This window comes from Ursus maritimus, unplaced genomic scaffold, assembly GCF_017311325.1.
Source record: "Ursus maritimus isolate PB19 unplaced genomic scaffold, ASM1731132v1 scaffold_9, whole genome shotgun sequence".
NCBI lineage: Eukaryota > Metazoa > Chordata > Mammalia > Carnivora > Ursidae > Ursus > Ursus maritimus.
The window spans coordinates 61,551,464-61,571,770 of NW_024427107.1; the positions used below are offsets into that span (position 1 = coordinate 61,551,464).

Sequence of the window (20,307 nt, forward strand, 5' to 3'; positions counted from 1 at the left end):
TGTATTGTATTTCAAATATGGTTTTATTGTCTTTTTAATGTTAGAAAACAAACGAGATAGGGATTAGCTGGACAATTTCAAGAAGTTGACAGGGACACAAAGAAACGCACACACACTATTCATGATCACAGCCCTAATACGAACATTGAGCAAAGTTAAGTAACCCATTTGGAAGCACAATCTAGAGTATGAAGCAAGGCTACTAAAGGTACTAACAATACTGCAGAACACTAAAGGTTCTGAAATACACTAAGCATATTTTAGTATCTTGGCTGTAGGTGACACCTAGTCAAGTACAGACCTCCCCTTCATCAGACAGCCTCTTCCTTGGTTGCAAAGATCACTCCAACTGAGACTTTCTCTAAGGGTAAAGCTTAGGGTAGTATCATTCTGGCTTCCGGGCATCCTTTTCTAGCTCGTTATTCTAAAGCCTAATTGAGCCATTTAAAAAAATCAATTACTAAATGATCTTTAGGGACAAAATCTTATTGTCACATGGATACAGTATGCAAAAGAATTTGAATATGGGGAAACTCCTGGGCCCTTTTCCAATTTTTTTCTTCCACAAACCCTTCCTACTTTAGCAAAGGTCTGTGTACCTTTCTTTTTTTTTTTTTATTTACATTCAATTAGCCAACCTATAGTATATCATTAGTTTCAGATGTAGAGTTCAGTAATTCATCAGTTGCATATAACACCCAGGGCTCATCACATCACACTGTGTACCCTTCTTAGATTAAATGCATGGCTGTGACTTTTCCTTGGATTCAGGGAGCCCCTATTTCTTTTCTATCACTTCCGCCAGCATATACTTATCAGAACAGGAGAACCGCCTCTCTGCTTTCTGGCCATCGTCCCATCTCTGCTGACTCCCTCACACTGGTTGCTAAGATCTTTCCTGGAAAGAATCTACAGGCTAAAACCCAAAGCTGGATGATTTTTCACAGACACTACTCTCTAAAATACACAGAAGGCTTGAGTTGCCAGAACGGTGTGAACCTGCCAGTGTTTTGCTAACTATTTCCAGAACACTGACTCTGCTGCCAGCTGTTACCACAATTTTTTCCTAGTAAGAATGCATTTAAGGGAAGGGTTGTAAAAACATGGTTGCTTTAATAGGAACTTTCTTGTATCATTAGCACGAAGTTATCGGAAAGATATAAAATAGAATTGCCTTTTTTTTTTTTTTAAGTTCCCCCAGTGATAAAGATATTTTTCTGGCTTGTGCTTTGCAGAAGTGAAGTTTTTCTGTGAAATTCCAGCCATTGCTGATATTGTGATCCTGGTTGATGGTTCATGGAGTATTGGAAGATTCAACTTCAGACTGGTTCGGCTTTTCTTGGAAAACCTGGTGACAGCCTTCAACGTGGGCTCAGAGAAGACACGAATTGGTACATGTTCCGTTATTAGTGGAAGTCAGCTGTCAGTGTAAATATTCTGGGAAGCTTCATAAGAGATTTCAAAAACTTTACAGAGCAGCTTTAGAATTATAGGATCAACTATCGTGATATTCCTAAGAGCAAAAATTTGGATCAATAAATATTTATTTCTACTAATTTATGCTGAATGATACTGTCATTCGTTTAATTGTTGAGCACATTTTAATTTTCTAAAAAGTCAAAATCTTCTCTGCCTAAGAATGATAATAACTTTTATTTTTATTATTTTTTAAAAGATTTTATTTATTTATTTGAGAGGGGGGAGAGAGAGAGCATGAGATGGGGGAGGGTCAGAGGGAGAAGCAGACTCTCCGCTGAACAGGGAGCCCAATGTGGGGCTTGATCCCTGGACTCCAACTCTGGGATCATGACCTGAGCCAAAGGTGGAGGCTTAACCCACTGAGCCACCCAGGCGCCCCTAATAATAACTTTTAAAGTTGCAAGTGTTTTAAGAATTTTTCAGGTAGAAGTTTTCTTTTTATTTAAAAGAAGCAGCAAAATCCAGTGGAATTTTGAACTAAGAAAATTGGAAATTGGAAATAGTTTTGTAGTACAAAATAGTCTTTGCCAAGTTAATTCTAGCCAAGATGAAAAAAAAAGTTATAAAACTTTGAGCAATATATCCACTTTGTCATATAGAGTTTCACAGTTTCACTTTTGTATAGCCATTAAGGAAAATCATTCCTTTGAGAATAAAAATGCACCAGTAAATTTATACCTTTTATCTACAAATACAATCAGATTTGCTTTTTAAATACCGAGTACCTAATTAGGTGCTCACTTCTAAATGGCTAGAAAATATGTACATTCCTCCTGCTCCAAGATATGTCCAAACTAATTCCTTAAATTGATGCCAAGAATTCTTTTTGAAAATACATAGTGAAGCAAAGAAAGAATTGTTTAAAGACCAGGCCCTTTATTATTCTGGTTTCACAAATAGTCCACTAGATCTTTGAGTAACCCATCATTTCTGGGTGGGCTGTCTCATCTTTTTTACCAGGTCTTGCACAGTATAGTGGTGACCCCCGAATAGAATGGCACTTGAATGCCTTTAACACAAAAGATGAGGTCATTGAAGCGGTCCGGAATCTACCCTATAAGGGAGGAAACACGCTAACAGGTATGTTTCATTTAGTTCATGTTTTTAGCAATGTATCTTGCCAAAGATTTGTTTCATTTCTTCATTCTGTCACTTTGTAAGACTTGGCATAGTGTTTTTAAACCAAACTAAAATCTGAAATTCTTAGATGACTCTTTTCTCAAACTCAGCCTTAAGAATTAAAACCCAGACACACCATTCCTTTCGCTACATGAATGTAATGTCCCCAGAAGGGCTTGGCTGGGCCAGGAGGAGATGGAACAATGCCGAGGCTGACAGTCTGTCGGGGGCTGTCTTAGCTTTTGCCAGTTCATTTTCCTTCCACTTTTCACCTGGTTTCTCCTCTAGCCACCCCATCATTTATTTTTTTAATTATTATTTTAAAATATTTTATTTATTTATTTTAGAGAGAGAGCATGCTTGAGTGGGGGGAGGGGCAAAGAGAGTGAGAGAGAATCCCAAGCAGACTCGGCACTGAGCGTGGAGCCTGACTTGGGGCTCGATCCTGGGTCCCAGAGATCATGACCTGAGCTGAAATTAAGAGTTGGACACTCAACCCACTGAGTCACCCAGGGGCTCCTAGCCACCCATCATTTAAATGAAAATAAATTTCTACCTTATTTATTTTCAAGGAAGGTGTTTTCTTTGGCTTTATTCTGTAATCGGTAGTTATCATAAAAATATTTATGGATCTTTGGCTTACCAGTACTTTGGTAAACAAGGAATGTAAGAATATTTAGATTATAACTATTCCAGCCACAAGAGGTTGTCACAGGTTTTAACTTTAGTACCTGCTATTTTCTTCTATAGGTGAGCAATGCAGATGCTCATTTTAAACAGTAGTGATGTTATCATTGACTTTTAAGTAAACCATTGAAATCTCGATAATTGCTTTGCCAGTTTGAGGCATAATTTTTTGTTAATAGAATAAAAAACTCCATTAAATGCAAATTTTATAACAATATTGCAGCATTTCTTATTTTTTTCCTGGATGAAAAGTGTCACGCTCAAAAGGCAAGAATTCAGTGATCATTTTGGATCTGCCTCCACTATCCCTAAAAAGAGAGAGAGAGAGAGGGAGAATCTTTGGCTCTTTGGACTATCGTAAACAAATTTTTGATAATATTTGGGGTTGTTGCTTCTGTGTGGGTATTCTTGCTTCATCCTAAATTATAAAAGTTTACATTTTCTTGTACACAGATCTGTCAACATCGATTGGCTATAAATTTAATGTTATTTACAAATGCTAGTTTCTGAAATGATGGACTATTCAGTTATTCATATTACCTCTATTCCGAAGGATTTTAGGTTTTCATCAGATCCATCGAAAAAAGGTCACTGTAAAAATGAAGATGAAAATTCATATCTCTGCTAAGTGAAATAAGTCAAGCAGAAAAAGACAATTATCACATGGTTTCACTTATATGTGGAACATAAGGAATAGCATGGAGGACATCAGGAGAAGGAAGGGAAAAATGAAAGGGGGGGAATCAGGAGGGGAGACGAACTATGAGAGACTGTGGACTCCAGGAAACAAACTGAGGGTTTCAGAGGGGAGGAGGATGTGGAGGTGGGTTAGCACGGTGATGGGTATTAAGGAGGGCATGTATTGCATGGAGCACTGGGTGTTATACTCAAAGAATGAAGCATGGAACACTACATCAAAAACTAATGAAGTACTGTATGGTGACTAACATAATAAAAAAAATTCCTATCTAATAAAAAAACTTTTAGCTCAACAAGTTACTCATGTTGTGGTTACATTTTGCAGAATTGGAAGGCTTTTTATTAGAGGTAATTGGTTTGTGTTTATTTTTTCTTGTTTTCTCCCAGGTCTTGCTTTGAACTACATTTTTGAAAATAGCTTTAAACCAGAAGCAGGAGCAAGGGCTGGAGTGTCCAAAATTGGCATTTTAATCACAGATGGAAAGTCCCAAGATGATATTATTCCACCATCTAGAAACCTCCGTGAATCTGGGGTGGAACTGTTTGCCATAGGTATGTGCTATTCATGGTCTTATTTCAATAATGGGCACAGACACACAACTACTTAAAACAATATATAGTGAAAGTACACTTCATTGAAAGCCAGGAGACCTGGACAGTTTCTAGTCCTGACTCTAGTCTAGCCAGTCTTGTGATCTGAGCCCAACTTCATTACATTTAAGATGGAAGTGGTGGTAACTTTCATGTACCCTTTAGTGAGAGGATCTCTGCATGAGATGCTGTCCATAGAATGTGAAAGCATAAAGTAGCACGCAAAGGTTAGGTACATGTCTGTTAGCTTAGGACTTTCTCTCTCTCTCTCTCTCTTTTGTAAAGATTTATTTATTTATTTGAGAGAGAGAGGAGAGGGGGGAGGGACAGAGAGAGAGAGAGGGAGAGGATCTCAAGCAGACTCCCCGCTGAGCACAGAGCCTGACTCGGGTCTTGATCTCACAACCCTGAGATCATGACCCTGAGATCATGACCTGAGCTGAAACCAAGAGTCAGATGCTTAACCCACTGAGCCACCCAGGCGCCCCAGGCCTCTTTTTTTTTTTTTTTTAAGATTTTTTATTTATTTATTCGACAGAGATAGAGACAGCCAGCGAGAGAGGGAACACAAGCAGGGGGAGTGGGAGAGGAAGAAGCAGGCTCATAGCGGAGGAGCCTGATGTGGGGTTCGATCCCATAATGCCGGGATCACGCCCTGAGCCGAAGGCAGATGCCCAACCGCTGTGCCACCCAGGCGCCCCCAGGACTGTCTCTTTAGTATTGCTTTATAGCAAACTCTTCTCTGATGGTAAAGGAGAAACCAGTTTATCGTTTTCAAGGAATTCAGGTCCTGCAGCTATTTAGAAAGCATAAAGTTCTAGATATGCAGTATTATTTCTTTGAGATGAACTCTTTATAAGGTATCATTCTGGTGGAAAAGGATACATGTGTCACACATTCAGAAGAACTGCAAAACATTTAGATGATGCAACTTTCCTCTCCATTAAAATATGTACAGTTTCTTTGGCAGCAGGAAGGTCTTTTACTTAGTAGAGACCAACCAAAACAAAACAGAACAAATCAAAACAAAATCCCCAAACAAGAAACAATTCGTCTGACCTGTTCCTAGATTTTCTACTGGAAATGTGATTTATAAAGTGTCCCATTCAAGAAGTTTGTGCTTACATGCATTGTGCCAGGCATTGGGGTGGGTGCTGGGACACAGATGAGCAAGGCAAAATCCTTACAGAACAAATTCCTTCCAAGTCACAATGACCTTTTCTTTTTTTTTCCTAAGCTGTTTGCAGCAAACTATTTTCTTTGGAAAGGTGAGAGAGAGAGATAGTAGAGATTTGGGGTTGTCTTCCCTAGAATATACTTTTTGTTGTTGTTGTTGTTAGGGTTTTTTTTTTTTCTAGAATATTCTTACATGAATACAAATTTGTTGGTTTTACCTAAAAGCCATCAAAAACATTATTGACATTAAGTTCATTGTCTCTTAATGTGCTCGGTGTTTTGTTCCCGTGGACACAGATCCAATCGTACATTTTAGAAGCTTTTGTTGAAGTCCTTCAGGCAAGAAACATCAGAGAAATGTACCTAATTTTATTTTTATTTTACTCTCCTTTTGTCCAACAGAGGAAATCTTTTTAGACAACAAACTAATGGGGTTAATTTATGTGTCTCATTTCCATTCTGTGGTCTTGTTGCTAATGAATGGATGAGTTTTTAAACAAAACTTTAAGTGAGCTCACAGATGTAATTTGGACTTTTTCCTCTGGAAATTACGTGGAAATCATTAGTATTTATTATCTTATAACCCCCTAAAGCACATTGTTCAGAGACGACTAACACTTTGTCACTTAATATGTTGAAGTTGGAAGATAAATTAAATGGCACAGCCAGGCATCTGAGAAGTCATTCATGTTGCCCTAGGTAATCTCTCTTCCCTGCTTCCATAGTAACTTTCTTAAAAAAAAAAATGCCCTTAGATGATTGCAATGACAGATTTATAAAGAAAGGCTCCTTGTTTGCTGAAGCCTGGGGAAGAGAAATCTACCTCCACACTCATAAAACCCAACCCTGTGCCTTCCTTTTCTATACAGAATTTCCCTTACTCATTTCAATTTTCGGTCTTCTGAGAGGTGACATGATATAGTAGTTAAGAGCATATGACTTTGGATCTACCCGGTGGGAATCCCAGCTATACACTTACTGATGTGTTTCCTTGAACAAGTTAATTAACCTCTCTGTGCAGCAGTTTACTGATTCACACAGTGGGGGAAACAATAGTGCCAAACTGATAGGGTTGGTTGTGAGGATTAAATGTGTCCATATATGTAAAACACTGCAGTTCCTGGGGCATAGCAGGTGCACTCTAAGTGTTAGCATCCACTGCTCAGATAGACTGGGAAAGTTGCATGGGAGCTGAGGATTTTCTGTCTTACTCTGTTCCTTGCTGCATTCCAAACACCCAGCATTGTGCTTGACTTGTAGCAATGGAATTCCACAAATAATGTGGGAGAAGTAGAGCTTCCCTATTTGCATTAGCAAAATTGCAGTGGTTGTATTTGAATATGTTAAAAACTTTTCCCCCAAGTTTTTCCTTAATGTTATCTAATAATACTATACATAGTATAGTATATATAGTATATAGTGTACTAGTATATACATAGTATATATATGTGTATATATATATATATATATATATAAAATTTTTATTTTAACAGTAGTTCTTAATTTAAGTAAACTTATTTTATAGAAATTTAAGCCTAGGGTTTTGCTAGTTTAGAATGCTGGTTTAATTACTATTGCTTCTGCACTATTCATGCAAGACAGAAGTTAGTTTCATTAATGCATCTTCCTATTAAGATACACTGAACAAAATTAGGATGTAATCATCTAAAAATGACGCTGAAGGTGATTTTTACAAAACAATCTGACATGAGATGCACCTCTTTAAAGTAGCAGATGCTTCTGTTGCAGGGGGTACCGATGGGCTCAGGACAGGCTCACGGAGGTTGGTTTTTCAAATGGGGCATGAATTTCACGATCCTCCCTGTTGGCCTCAATGCCAGGGGTGAAAAACGCAGATGAGAACGAACTGCGGGAGATCGCCTCTGAACCAGACAGCACTCACGTGTACAATGTCGCCGAGTTTGACCTGATGCACACAGTTGTGGAAAGCCTGACGAGGACTGTCTGCTCCCGGGTGGAAGAACAGGACAGGGAGATCAAAGGTAAAGCGAGGAACAGAAGGCGGTCACTCTGTGCATGTGGATATTACTCTGCCCAAAAGTCTGTCATGGATTATGAAAATTCTTCTCATTTTTCATGTTGACTTTCTAAATAGAGCCTTTTATTCCCCTAAGACGTGAATCATCAGAGTAGAAAGGGAATATACTGACATCCCACTGAGGGAGGAATAGTTTCACCACGAGATCATTTTCTCCATGGTGTTGCATTAGACCATCATGTGTGTTTGTTTTTAACTCAACTTTGGATTTTGAGGTAATTGCACATTCATATAAAGTTGTAAGAAATAGTCGAGACAGATTGTGTATACTTTACCAGTTCCCCTTAATGGTGACATATTCCAAAACTCCAGTACAGTATCGCAGGCAGGATACTGGAATTGAGAGCCGAAGTACAGAACACTTCCATCACCATGGGGATCATCCCTGTTGTCCTCTTATGGCCCCATTCACTTACCCTCCCCACAACCTCTCCCTCACCCTGCACAACCACATCTCTAAATATGTTTCATTTTGAAAACATGATATAAATGGAATTATGTGGTATGTCCTCTTTGGGGACTGCCTTGTTAAATTCAGGATAATTTCCTGGCGGTTCGCCCTCCTTGTTGCATATATCAGTAGCTCTTCCCTTTTTACTGCTCTGTCATAGTCCGTGATATGGACGAACCACAGTCTGTTTAACCACAAACACATTGAAAGTCAATCAGAGAAAGACAGCTATCATATGATTTCACTCATATTGGAATTTAAGAAACAAAACAGAGGAACATAGAAGAGGGGAGGGAAAAATAAAATCAGATGAAATCAGAGAGGGAGACAAAGCATGAGAGACACTTAACCATAGGAAACAAACTGAGGGTTGCTGGAGGGGTGGGGAGGTGGGGGGATGGGGTAACTGGGTGATGGGCATTAAGGAGGACATGTGATGGAATGAGCACTGGGTGTTACATGCAACTGATGAATCCCTAAATTCTTCCTCTGAAACTAATAATACAGTATATGTTAATTAATTGGATTAAAATAAAATAAAATTATTTTTAAAAAGGGAAGGAAGACATCTGAATTGTTTTCATTTTTGGCTTTTACAAACAAATCTGCTATGAATGTTCCCATATAGGTTCTTGTGTGAACATAAGTTTTCATTTCGCTGGGAGGATGCCCGGACTGCACAATGGTGCATCATATTGTAGCAACATGTTTAGCTTAGTGTTAGGAAACCGCCACGTTATTTTCCAGGGAAGCTGCAGCAGTCTGCATTCCCACTGGCAATAGATGAGTGGTTCTGTTTCTGTGCATTGTCACCCATATTTGTTGTTACTATATTTTATTCTAGGCATTCTGATAAGTATGTACTGGTATCTCACTGTGGTTTTAATGTGCATTTCCTTGTTGGCTAATGAAATGGGACATCTTTTTTGCATGCTTATTTTACATCTGTATTTGCTCTAAGGCTGTTCATATCTTTTGCCCATTTTCTAATTAGATGAATGTGTGTGTGCGTGTGCATGTTTAGTTTTTAACAGTTGAGTTTTGACAATTCTTCATTTATTTTCTAGATACTGATCCTTTATTAGATATGTGGTTTGTTACTATTTTCCCCCAACCTATAGCTTGTCTTTTCATCCTTTTAACAAGGTCTTTTGCAGAGCACAAGTTTTAAGTTGTGATTAAGTCCAATTTATCAATTTTGCATTTTATGCTTATTCCTTTTGGTATCAAGTTTAACTAAGGACTCTTTGGCCGTAAACGCTAAAAATTTTCTTGTGTATTTTTATTCTAAAAGTTCTATGTTTTACATATAAGTCCATGACCCAGGTTAAATTTTTGTAAAAGATTTGAAGTTTAGTTCAAGGCTTTTTGGTTTTTTCACCTATCGACATACTATTACTCCAGCACTGCTTCCTCAAAATGCTCTATTTCTGCCATTGAATTGCTTTGTACCTTCGTCAAGGATCAGTTGGGCACATTTGTGTGGGGTTATATCTGGATTCTCTATTCTGTTCTATTGGGTCTATGAGTCTAACCCTCTTCCAACATCCTACAATCTTGATTTCCTGTAGCTATATAAGTCTTGAGATTGGATGGACTGAATTCTCCCACTTGATTATTCTGTTTGAAAATTGCTTTCACTATTTTACTTTCTTTACCTTTCCATATAAATATTAGAGAAATCTTTATTCTACAAAAAATCTTGTTGGGATTTTGTCAAGAATTGCATTAAATCAATTCTCAATTATCAAATATTAACATCAGAAGAACGGACATCATTACTGTGTGGATTCTTCCAGTCCTCAAACATGGTAAATTCCTCCATTGGTTTTGATATCCTTTGATTTCTTCATCTGCATTTCGTAGTTTCCAGGATATAAGTTCTATACAGGTTTTGTTCTGTTTATATCTCTGTATTTAATTTTATTTTGAGGAATTTTAGTTATATTTTATTTTTATTTTGGTGTCCACATGTTCATTGTGAGTATACACGGATACAATTATATTTTTGTATGTTTATTTTGTGTCCTATGACCTTATTACTTGAATTTGCTAATTATAGGATTTTTTTTCTCTAAATTTTCAGAGATTTTTCTATGTAGACAATAAATCGTATCCTTTGCAAATAGGGATAGTTTTATTTCTTTGCTTTTGATCACTGTGCTTCTTATTTTCTTGCCTTGTTTCCCTGGCTGAAATTTCCCATACTGTGTTGAACGAGAGTGATGAGACTGAACATCCTTGACTTATTCCCCATCTTAGGGGGAGACTTTCTGCTTCTCAAGGAATTGGTTCATTCCATAGAATTTGTAGAATATATGTGTGGAAAGTTGTTCATAGTATTCCCTTATTATTCTTCATTTGATGTCTATAGGGTCTGTAGTGATAGTCTGTGGTTTTTTTTCCCCTTGATATTGGTAATTATTGTCTTCTCTTTCTCTCTTTTTTTTCATTTCTCAAACTTGCTAGAGGTTTGTTCTTGAAACAAAATCTTTTCAAAGAATTGGCTCTTGGTTTCATTTATTTTCTCTACTTTTCCTCTGTTTTTAATTTCATTGATTTCTGCTCTTATTTTTCTTATTTTCTTTCTTTTACTGGTTTTGGTTTATCTTGGTCATACTTTTCTGGATTGTTGAGATGAGAACTTGGATTACTGATCTTCAATGTTTCCTCTTTTTCTAATGTAATTACTTCAATGCTATAATTTTCTTTCTCAGCACTGCTTTAGCTGTGCTTTACAAATTTTGATATGTTGTATTTTCATTTTTATTCATTTCAAAATATTTTTTATCTTCTTTGACCTGTCCTCTTTGACCCATTGATTATTTAGAAGTGGTTGTTTATAATTTCAAAGTGTTTGAGTGTTTTTATGCTACCTTTCTGTGATTGGTTTCTAAGTTTGATTTCACTGTCATTAGAGAACACACTCCGTGTTATTTTTATTGTTTTAAATTTTCTGAGGTTTGTTTTCTGGCCTAGGATATGGTTATCTTGTTACATTCTCAGTGGGTGCTTGAAAGGGTTGTGTATTCTGCTATTGTCATGTGCAATGTTCTATAAGTTTGACTGGATCCCTTTGGTTGATGGTTTTGTTGAGTTCTATATCCTTGCTAATTTTTCTGTCCAGTCTTCTTGTCAATAGATTCTGGATTCTTTAGCTCCATGTCTAGGACGTATGAGGTGAAAAGAAAACTCAGGGGATGAATCACTGTATCATTCTTCTGGTCCTGTAATCCCTCACCCATATACTTTCTTCTCTCTTTCAGTGTCTTCTTAAGCTTGTCTTATTACATAATTTCCAGAATTTTTAGTTGTACTTAGTGGAAATAATAGGGAAAAGTACATCAATTCTGTCTTCCTGGAAGGACAGCCATCATGTATTTTTTTAACCTTTGTCCCTCATGATATCATTGGTCTGCATGTTATATCTGGTTTACAGGGTTGTGATCCCAGAAGAGGGTAATATCCAGATCCTCCTTTGAGAACTTGATTTTATTTCCTGCCTTCATTGTATCCAGGGTGTGGAATGATTTTATTTGGCTACATCTCTTCCATCATTCCTCCTTCTCTGGACCAGCTCTCTTGGGACTAGGTTGGACAGCCAAGTAGTAGTTTCTTGAATACATTTCTCTGAGCAACTTAATAAGACTACTTTAGGGACCAATTTTTCCCACAAAAACTCTACCTGTGGTTGTTGATAGAGCATATAATATAGTTCCTGGTCATAATTAAGTGTTCAGTAACTATGTTTTTTTTTTCTCATTAATATGGTTATTAAGGTTGCTTTGCATAATTCCGCAGAGGATAAGAAATCCTAAAGCTCAAGAACTTTGAACTTTACATGTCCCAAATCTTTTACAGAGTCATTTGCTTTAATGTGTGGATAACATACACAAAGTGCTTACATAGTATCTAGCTTATAGTGAACATTCAGTATACGTTAGTTGCCTTTTCTTCTCTTTTTACTTTTAGATACTGGCCATTTGTTGAATTGAAGTTTTCCGTAAAGAAACTGTACCCCCAATGCTTAAAAACACAGGCTTTTATATCAAAAACTCAAGTATCAATCTCAGCTCTGATACTTACTCGTTGTGAGACTTGGTCAAGTTATTTAATTTCCTTGTGCCTTGGTTTCTCACCTACAAAATGGGAACAATAATAGTAACTACTGATAATTAAAGAAAATAATACTTCTAAAGAGCTCAGGAGAGCACCTTTAGATACACCTGTGCTCAATCGATGTTATGTTTCTGTTTCTGTTTTTTTAATTATTCTATAGCAATATCTTTAAGAAAGTTTCTTAGAGTCAAAGACTATCTTATTTAAGTTTGTATCCTCAGAATCTAGCATAGTGATTGGTACGTAATAGGCACTTAAATGTTTCAATGAACAAATGCAGAAATGAATAATTGAATCAATTTGTCTAGAGATGAAATCTTAGAGGTAGCACAAAACCAATAGTCATTTCTCACTAATGGAGTTTCCTAGGCTTATGAGAAGTAATTTTAGGAAAGAGGTTCACGTTATGTATTTCTATACTTTAGCCTCAGCTCTTGCCACCATTGGGCCGCCGACAGAGCTGATTACTTCTGAAGTCACTGCCAGAAGCTTTATGGTTAACTGGACTCATGCCCCAGGAAAAGTGGAAAAATACAGAGTCGTGTATTATCCTGCCAGGGGTGGAAAACCAGACGAGGTAATAAGGAGACGATATTTTCAAACCATTATTTTCATTCTTTCAAGTCTTCCACAGTAGTGAGGACAAGACAGAAATGCACATATATAATGAGATTGTTCTGTCCAATGTTAAAATTCATTGGACTGAAATACATTTCCAAGCATCTACGTTGTTCTCCCATCTCTCTGGTTATGGCATTCTTACTTTCTCCTCCTACCTCTGTCCAGTAACCCTCAGAACGGGTCATGTGTTCATTTCTAACAACTTATTTTGACTTCTTCCTTTTTTAAATTAGCAAGTTCTAAAGCAGAATGAATCAGTAGTTCATTATGTCGCCAGAGCCCCTTTTTGCTATTCATGTAGCCTTTCTACTTTGGGAGTGGTCCGAATTGTCTGCCTTAATGAAGTCTGTGGTTTCCAAATTATGTGGTCATATAGTCCTCCAAGGATTAGGATTTCCTGGACATTTGTGGAGATTAGTGCAATTGACAAGCCATTTAATAAAGCATCTGCGCTGGCTTTTTTCATGGTTTGGCCATCACAGGAGAGAACACCTATTGCCAGGTGATTGATTGGATCTTTCCCATTTCCTACCTTTGACACAGCAATCACAGGGAATATGTTAAAATGTGATGAAATCTCCCCCCCTCCTTTTTTTTTTGAAGTACAAACCTTTTGTGGTTCTAACCTTTGGTTGACCTCAGCGTGTTTCACAATATTCTTCTGTATTATGGCAAGATTTAAAAAATTTTTTAAGTGTTCGAGAAGTAGATCAGGGAGATTTTTAAATCATCTGGACTGAAAAAGAAGTCAGAGTACTTCCAATACTTCTACCTTTTTCATGACTAATAAGTCTGTTAAATGCTTCCCAAAACTTCATGGAAAAATACCACATGTCAACTATTTTAAGTGGAGGTGGTTAGGATAACAGTTAGCCTGGGGAAGACACTCTCCATTAGATATGACTTAATAAGGGACTTTTGGATATACTCCATAAAAGGCACATCACTTCCCGGAGAAATTCAAGGAGAATTGACCGCCACAGTGGAAAAGACGATGTGGCACAAATAAGAAAATATTGAATGACATGTTCTTGCTAGAGATATTTTGCTCTTTGGTTTCAATTCTGCGTGTCAGATATTCCATACTCTCATTCCTCAAACTGTTCTTTAATCAGGTGGTGGTGGATGGAAGTGTGTCTTCCACGATGTTGAAAGGCCTAATGTCTTTAACTGAATATCAGATAGCAGTCTTCGCAATATATGCTCACACGGCCAGTGAAGGCCTCCGGGGAACTGAAACCACACGTATGTATTGAATTCTACCCCACGTCTGACCTTGTACAGCATTGCTTAGGTGGCCCTTCTTAAGTTGGAATTCTGCTCAGGTTGGATTGATGGCCGTCCTGAATCAAATTCATAGGCAGTGTTTGTGGTGTTCTATGCGGTACGGGTCCATGCTGTAGTTACGGTTTGCAGGTGCTACATATCGAGAGGGATATTATAAATCTCTGCTTTGATTAGGGAGAGAGCAACCTTGGTGGTGAAGCGTGTGAAATACATGTATTCACTTAATCAACAAGTATTTAGTGAATGTGTATTATGAACTAATTTAACTACTGACTCACTCATGTCTCCTCACTGTCTGTGATTGCGTGGATAGGTATATATTCATTCATGTATTTGTTCATCCAGCCACCCATTCTGTCATTTACTAAGTGACACAATGACTGTTTTTAATAGCTGCTTCACGGCAGACACTATGCTTGGCAATGGGCAGAAAACAATGGTCAGAACAGTCTCCTTGCTCTCTACTGGCTCCCAGAGAAATGTGCCCATCACTGCGTTGGGATATAAGAAACTAGAAGATGTTGTTCCTGCTTTTAAACATTCACTATGTTTACCCTCCCAGAAGGGGTTGGCATGACTGTGTGAACATATTTAAGGATGAATATTATCTGAAAATAAGCTATGTTTACTTAGTAGGTAGTAATACCTAGATACTAGACAATACCTAGAAATAGACAAGCATACTGATAAATGGCTGAACATTAAAAAAAAAAATCTCTTGCAGTTGCTTTACCCATGGTTTCCGACCTTGAACTGTACGATGTAACTGAGAACAGTCTGAGGGCAAAATGGAATGCAGTGCCTGGAGCCTCAGGATACCTGATTCTCTATGCTCCTCTCACGGAGGGTCTGGCTGGGGATGAAAAAGAGGTAACCACCTGCTGCCTACTAGAGTTCTAGAATCTTTGACTTCCTGAGAATGGATTTTTTTTTAATTCTAAAAATGTAATGTATAAAACTTAAAAATTCACATTAGTTAAAGGGGGAAAATCACTTGTAACCGCCCCACCTAGAAATAGCTATTGTTAACATTTACTTAAGTCCTTTTTAATGCATTTTTAAAGCATAACAAATGGGAATGGTTTTGTAGTCTTCTGTTTTCATTTTATTTATTATGAATATCTTTTCATACAATTAACTAATATTTTATATGGTTGTTTAAATGGTGCTATAGTGTTACAGTGTTGTTTTGCACCAGGCCATGTTTAATTTATTTCATGTGATTGGGCATTTAGATCGTGTGTTGGATAAATATGCTTTTGTGATCATTCTTAACATATAACTTAGCAAGGTTGTTAGATTACTTCCTTAGGATAAATTCCTGGACATGGAATTTCTTTTTTCAAAGGGCATGCAAATTATTAAGGCTCATACTAAGTATTAGCAAATGATTCTAGAGAAATTTGTTATAATTTATATTGCTGTATGCAATTCACAAATGGCTGTTTCCCATATGTACACTGACTTAGAAACTTTTTTCCTAATTTGAGAAGTAGAAAAATATATCAGCATGGATTCTTTTTGCATTCATTTCATTTTAAATAATGAATTTTGACTTTCAAGTGATTTATTTTATTTTAGCCTTTGTTTTTAATTTATAAGGAATGATTGTACTATAATATAGATATTCAAGCAATGACTAGGAAATGTCTGTAACACTTGGGAGTGTTTGACTAGGCAGATAGAGTGGTCAAGAGGGAGTTCAAAACTCAAATCTTTGCTATTGCCTAAACATTGTCTTTAACATTGCTTTTGGTGACAGAAATATTTAGGGGCAAAAGTATGGTGAACCTGAGTGACAGGAAGAAAGCTTTGGTGACATGTTTTTTTTTTTTTCCCAAGGTTTAGACAGCTTTAGTTCATTTGGATTTAATGTTGATCCGCATTATTTTGACAGAAGGGAGACTTAAAAAGTGATGCTAGAAAGATGGTCAGCTTCACCAAGAAGGAGAAAAATAAGAAAGAAAGGAATACCAGTTCACACCCAGTAGATTAGCAAACATTTTTTAAAGTTTAGTAATAATTGCATGTTAGTGAGCATATGGGAAACAGAATCATTCATGTAAATTGGTATGTAAATTGACGTGTAAATTGGTACAGCTGCCTTGGAGAATAATTTGAAATATGTCATCAAGTGAAAGATATGTATAATTTTTAAGAATATATCATAAGGAAACCTCCTGCAAGACTTTTTGGGATGCAAGCATTTGTTCAAAACACAATATTGCAAATGATTGACATGTTGATCAATAGAGGGATGGAAAATAGCAGAATATTTATGCAAAAGAATACCAGAAAGGAATTAATAATGTCATCTTTATCCCTGTGCATCAACATGGATAAACCTTGAAATATAATATTGACAGATAAAAAGTTGCAAAAAATTATGTTGATATGATTCCATTTATGTACATTGTTAAACATACAGAACTATATACATAGTAGAAGTAAAAAACTGGGTCAGGTGCTTGCTTCGGCAGCACATATACTAAAATTGGAACGATACAGAGAAGATTAGCATGGCCCCTGCGCAAGGATGACACGCAAATTCGTGAAGCGTTCCATATTTAAAAAAAAAAAAAACTGGATCAGTAAGGTATACCTCAACATTAGGGTAGAGACAGTGAACAGAAAGAAAAAGAACTTCTGTTTTATCTGAACATATTAGCTCTTTTAAAAATAAGATTGGAAGTCAATACGACAAAATGTTCCTATTTATTAAATTTGAGTGGTGGGTGCATCAGGGTGAATCACATTCTTTTCTCCACATTTATTTTATGGATGTGGAAATATTTCAAAATTAAAATTTCTGATTTGACAATAGCATTGGCAGTAGTGTGATTGGAGACTGACTATGGAGATATTTTTCTTCCTTCCAAAACAAAAGTAAAACCATGCTGTCATGCAGTTGTCGCAGAACCGAAAATGTTGGCTAGTGTATTTGACTCCAAGGTTCAGAAAAGTCACCTCGGAATCAAAAAGCAAATTGCCACATTGGATGTCAAGGTGGATTGATCTCTTCTGCATCCTGGAAAGAACTTGCAATCCAAGTGCTTGGGCCCCTTTGTTGAATGGGGCAACAAAACTGGTCGAGCTCAATCAGGCTTGAAGTGAAAACTGGGCACCCAGCCAAGGGACTGGTTAGAATTAGCCAGTGATGAGAGATGCCCACTTGGCTCTGTCCCCAGCTTGCTGGACCAGAGCTTATACTCTTTCTAGACAACATCTCTGACTCAGTTCCATCCACACTCTTCTGAGGACTAAATTTTTGACGCTGTTATTCTGGCTGAGATTACCACTTGTCCAGATGTAAAGAGTTATCCTAAAACAGCACGCATGGGTAGGTTCACTTTTGTGTGGCTCCATGGCATCTGGTCCTCATATAAAATGACACAAGACAATGAAAAATGATGGCTGAAGCATTCGAATAAGGGGTTGTGAGGAGACAAAATCTTATTCCATGAAGTCTCACCTTCACTCAGTTGCACTCTGATCAACATGAGTGGTACAGACATTGGCAAACGATCTGATAACGTGTGTTCTTTTCAGATGAAAATTGGAGACACCCACACAGATATTGAATTGAGTGGATTATTGCCCAATACGGAATATACAGTTACAGTTTATGCCATGTTTGGAGAAGAGGCCAGCGATCCTGTTACAGGCCAAGAAACCACACGTGAGCAGCTCATTCAGAGGAAATGCTGGAATAAAAGCCCAAAGAAATGTTGGGATTCTAAATTGGAAATACTGGCTTGGGTTGAAACCTCTTCAGAGCTAATTGTAACTTAAGAAAATGTGTATTTTATTTAGTGGCAGGAAATATACTAGTTGGTTCAAAAAAGGAGAGAAATGGTCCTAAAAAAAAATGATGTCTCTGGGTACCTGTTCCTAGGACTGGCATTTTTGTGCAGTAAGGAAACTAGACGTTATTCCACCCTACTGCTGAACTCCAGAAAAATGTGGAACAAGTGTACGCAGCACTTAAAATAATGATATTGCTTTTCTCTCTCCTGTGCTTTCTCTCGAGCCCTTTAAGTATTAAGAGCGTCACTAAACTCTATAGGCTCTTTATTGCCAAATAGTTAATCTGTATTGGATGAGTGAAAAGAATTGGTCTTTTCACTAATTTTCACTTTTTCCTAATTGGGTGAGGAAGCATCATACTTTGTGGCTGGGGCTGACAACTGTCATTATTTGTCTTCTAGGTTTTTGCTTTGCTGGCTCTAGCAGTACTATATCACAGGCTCACGAATCGATTGATTGATTACCCGAGTTAAACTCTAACTACTCCTCTGTTCCTCCTAACTGTGACCTTGGCCAAGTTACCTCAATTTTATGACCTATATAATGAGGATATTAAAATCTCCTTGCAGTCTATTGTAAGGGTTTAATGAGATACATGAGTTATACTGATCAGTTCCAGAGCATCTCAGACTCATAGAGCATGGGATAAGCCTTAAGGATTTCTAAGCCTGTAAAAGCTCAGGAAAATCTCAAAAATCGTTGACAAATTTTAATCTGTTGAATCAGAAGAGGGCCCTTTGAAGAAGCACAGAAAGCTGTGGAATTGATAGTCAAGCATCCCACAAAGCCAGTGGGATTTATCCAGGGCAGGACTCCTACTCACGGAGTCAACAAATACATATATTGAGAACTTGCTTTATTGGGGATAAAGCTGGGAACAAAATTAATCCCTCTGCCTCTGAAGTTACAATATATGGAGGGAGAGAGACAGTCGATCAATCAAAGCACAATATAAGAAATAAACCAGGGATGGGAGTTCGGTAGCATTGGGGTGGAAGCATTATTTCATGTACGGTGATCCTGGAGAACCTCAGTGGGAAGGTGACATATGTTCAGAAACCTGAATCTTGGATGATTCAAAGGTTTTGGGCCTGAGCAATAGGAAGAATGGAGTTTCCATTTGCTCAGAGGGAGAGACTGAGAGAGAAGATTGGAGGAGGTGGTAGGAGTCAGTAGTTTGGTTTGGGACAGGTTAAGTTGGAAATGCCTAGTAGATACCCAAGTAGAGAGGACAGAGGCTTTACACATGGGAAATTGTGGAGAAGAGCGGGAGGGTGACTTCGCCAGCACCAAATGACAGGTGAATAGCTAATATTTAATTTCAGGTGCCCTGGTTTTTGATCCATTAGGTTTCTTATTTATAGCAGGCTGTAATAATAGCATTGATTGGAGAAGAAGGACACAGAAAATATGTACCTAAATCTTGTTTATTTCTAAGCATGTGTAACTTATTAATGCTATTCATTCCTTTTTTTTGGTTTTGTTAATATGTTTTTTCTTTGTTAATATGTTAATTTTCTTTGCTGTACATTTTCATCTGGGTGAAATTTTTCACATGTAAGTTGTTTAGAAATCAAAGATGCTCGGGGTTTTTTTTTTTTTTTTTTTTGGCTTTTTTAGGTGTATGTTATTTAACATTTTAATTATTTTCTATTCCGCTTACTGCAAAGTGCCTTTAAGTCCACCAAGAAACCTGAGAATCTCCAATGTTGGCTCTAACAGTGCTCGGTTAGCCTGGGACCCGACATCAAGAAAGATCAGTGGTTATCGAATTGTATATAACAATGAAGATGGCACTGAAATTAATGAGGTAAGCTGTGGATCACAATGTCTTTTTTTTTTTTTTCTGGTGGGTGTATATTAGCTTTTTATGGCTGCGTAACTAATCATCCCAGAACTGTAGTGGCTTAAAACAATATAAATTCTTTATTTTCTCTCACAGTTTCTGTCAGGAATTAGTGTGTCAACTACTTGAATCTATACTTCTGGCTTGGGGTCACTCATGAGATAGATCATAGCCAGACAGTGGCTGGTCCTGATGTCATTACAATGGCGTCTTCATTCAAATGTCTGGTGCCGGGTCTGGGAAGACTGGATCAGCTGGGAGCCAGAGCAGCTCTCGTCACTAACTAGACTCTTCACATGATCCCTCCAGCATGACAGTCTTAGGGGAGCTAGACTTTTTACATGCTGGCTCAGGAATCCCAGACAT

At 37.4% G+C, this 20,307-nt stretch overlaps 1 protein-coding gene and 1 non-coding gene across 4 annotated transcripts in view; both read left to right on the forward strand.

Moving 5' to 3' along the window:
• The window catches only part of COL14A1 (collagen type XIV alpha 1 chain), a 207,997-nt gene that overhangs the window by 58,219 nt on the left and 129,471 nt on the right, over positions 1 to 20,307 (forward strand). For all 3 annotated transcript variants that reach the window (XM_040625803.1, XM_008689298.2, XM_040625802.1), the window contains exons 6-14: positions 1,236 to 1,391; positions 2,440 to 2,559; positions 4,372 to 4,536; positions 7,593 to 7,754; positions 12,806 to 12,957; positions 14,117 to 14,246; positions 15,013 to 15,158; positions 17,838 to 17,967; positions 19,766 to 19,905. In XM_040625803.1, coding sequence (XP_040481737.1) covers positions 1,236 to 1,391; positions 2,440 to 2,559; positions 4,372 to 4,536; positions 7,593 to 7,754; positions 12,806 to 12,957; positions 14,117 to 14,246; positions 15,013 to 15,158; positions 17,838 to 17,967; positions 19,766 to 19,905 — 1,301 coding nt within the window. The remainder of the gene's footprint in view (positions 1 to 1,235; positions 1,392 to 2,439; positions 2,560 to 4,371; positions 4,537 to 7,592; positions 7,755 to 12,805; positions 12,958 to 14,116; positions 14,247 to 15,012; positions 15,159 to 17,837; positions 17,968 to 19,765; positions 19,906 to 20,307) is intronic.
• Positions 16,753 to 16,859, forward strand: LOC121101774. Its single transcript, XR_005833809.1, has one exon. It is a non-coding gene; the product is annotated as a U6 spliceosomal RNA (small nuclear RNA).